Source organism: Penaeus monodon, chromosome 17 (assembly GCF_015228065.2).
Source record: "Penaeus monodon isolate SGIC_2016 chromosome 17, NSTDA_Pmon_1, whole genome shotgun sequence".
NCBI lineage: Eukaryota > Metazoa > Arthropoda > Malacostraca > Decapoda > Penaeidae > Penaeus > Penaeus monodon.
In genome coordinates, this window is record NC_051402.1 from 4,863,228 (window position 1) to 4,865,727 (window position 2,500).

The 2,500-nt window shown below is 37.5% G+C and overlaps 1 protein-coding gene across 1 annotated transcript in view; it reads right to left on the minus strand.

The window, feature by feature from the left end:
• The window catches only part of LOC119583493 (nose resistant to fluoxetine protein 6-like), a 12,018-nt gene that overhangs the window by 4,929 nt on the left and 4,589 nt on the right, over positions 1–2,500 (minus strand). The window contains 5 exon segments of the mRNA XM_037932005.1: positions 289–377; positions 602–669; positions 671–701; positions 1,106–1,252; positions 1,560–1,701. Coding sequence (XP_037787933.1) covers positions 289–377; positions 602–669; positions 671–701; positions 1,106–1,252; positions 1,560–1,701 — 477 coding nt within the window.

Sequence of the window (2,500 nt, forward strand, 5' to 3'; positions counted from 1 at the left end):
ATATGCACTCACACCACACAACCACACACACACCCAACACCAACCACACACACACACTACTCAGAACATAATATATATATAATTATATATATAATATCTAGTATATATATATATTAAACTATAATAAATATGAAACATTTTCTCGCGATACGTGTCGTCTCAAACAGAATTCATATCATATCAAATGCTTTTCTTTTCATATAAACAGTACAAATAAAATTCCTTTTCTAAACTATAGTTGAGAATATTGCACTTGCCAGTCCACTGTGTACAACGTGCATCACTGACCTGTTGCAGGAGCCTTCGAGGTGATCCTGAGGTACAGGTCAGCGACAGTGCCTGCCGTCAGGAGAGCAAGCATCAAGCTCAGGAAACTTCTGCAAATGAAAGTAGGCCTATGTGATGAGGTCAGTTTTGATTAAGAAACGTGAAGCATCAGGGAGGCCTATGTGATGAGGTCATATTATTTTGCTTAGAAAACGTGAAAGATCAAGTCGGCCACTGTGATCAAGTCAGAATAATTTGCTTTAGCAAAAGTGTAAATCAAGTAGGCCTGTGTGATGGCATCCGACGTCTGTGAAGTAGCGAAGTCATAGCTCACATCATCGCGATATCCCCCGCAGTGAAGTCTGGAGCCGGCTCGTCCAGCGTCTCACAAAAGGCGCCCGTCCAATTTTCGTCCGCCGACAGCAACATTTAGGCTTTGCTGGCCACAACGAAAACCGAATTACATGAATATCCTTCTTAGTTAGTTATTAGGTAAGTGTAGTTTGCATAGAAGAGAGATATTTGTTATTGTTGTTGTTCACTTGTAAATCATTTTTTTTTTTCGTGTTTGGACAAGAAGAAATGTTAAAAGAAATAATATCATTTACAAATATATAAGTCAATAAAACGAAGGAAGAGAAATTAGATATAAAACGGATAGATATAAGCATGTAGATCACTATAAAGCTTAAAAGATACAATAAATCAACCTGAATAGGTTTGATAAACTAACTAAATGCGAAGTCAAGCAAGCAACGTCATCTACCTGTATGTCGGAACAGATTTTTCATATCTTACTCTCTAACTATTAAAAATCGATATACTGATTATATCTAACATACCACCATGTCCTTCCTCTGAGCAGGCGTCGGGTATGCATGTGCTGTATTGTGTGTATATGCCGATATTGAGGTTAGCGGAGAGCTGAGCGACACGCAGCATCTCGTCGATTTCCGTCCGGGTGCCGTTGTAACTCGGGTTATCGCTGGCAATAGAGACATAACGGATACGTATCGTTGTAAATAAAGAGGCATCAGAGACATCAACGGATACGTATCGTTGTAAATAAAGAGGCATCAGAGACATCAACGGATACGTATCGTTGTAAATAAAGAGACATCAGAGACACCAACGGATACGTATCGTTGTAAAATAAAGAGGCATCAGAGACATCATCGGATACGTATCGTTGTAAAATAATGCCTATGGAAGCTGAAGTTCAATGAAAGGCTGATATTGGCATTGTTAGAGTGCAAAATTTCACAGCGCGAATTCAGACAGTGGTTACTCACACATTTACGATAACGCAGTATTTTCCCCTGATGTCGAGGTTGGGGGCGCGGGCGTGGAGGCACTCGCCGTAGGAGCCGACGCCCAGCACGAAGGGGAGGCCGTACAGGAAACCGTCGCGCACTTTGGCCCACGAGTCCACCACTGGAAGAAGCGGGGATTGGCGTCCTCAAGTACACACGCACACACACACACACACACACACACGCACACGCACACGTACATGCACATGCACACGCACACGCACACACACACGCACACACACACACACACACACACACACATATGTTTATTACATATATATATATATATATATATATATATATATATATATATATATATATATATATATAAATATATATATATATATATATATATATATATAAATATATATATAAATATATATATGTATGTATATATATATATATATATATATATATATATATATATATATATATATATATATATATATATATATATATCGTGATTAGCGTTAAGATCTATATTTGGCTCATTGCATCATGGTGTAAAACGGCAATGAACATTTTTTTTTGCAAAATTTAACCGCATTGCAAATGTTCTGGTTATAATAAAAGTGACAAACATTTTAATCCGAGGCGTATTTTTATCCCTTGTAATGGTAAACGCTCTGACACACACACATACATAGATTTGTATATATGTGTGTGTGTGTACATACATGTATATATATAGATAGATAGATAGATATGTGTGTGTGTGTGTGTGTGTGTGTGTGTGTGTGTGTGTGTGTGTGTGTGTGTGTGTGTGTGTGTGTGTGTGTGTGTGTGTGTGTGTGTGTGTGTGTGTGTGTGTGTGTGTGTGTGTGTGTGTGTGTGTGTGTGTGTGTGTGTGTGTGTGTTTATGTGCATATATATATATATATATATATATATATATATATATATATATATATATATATATA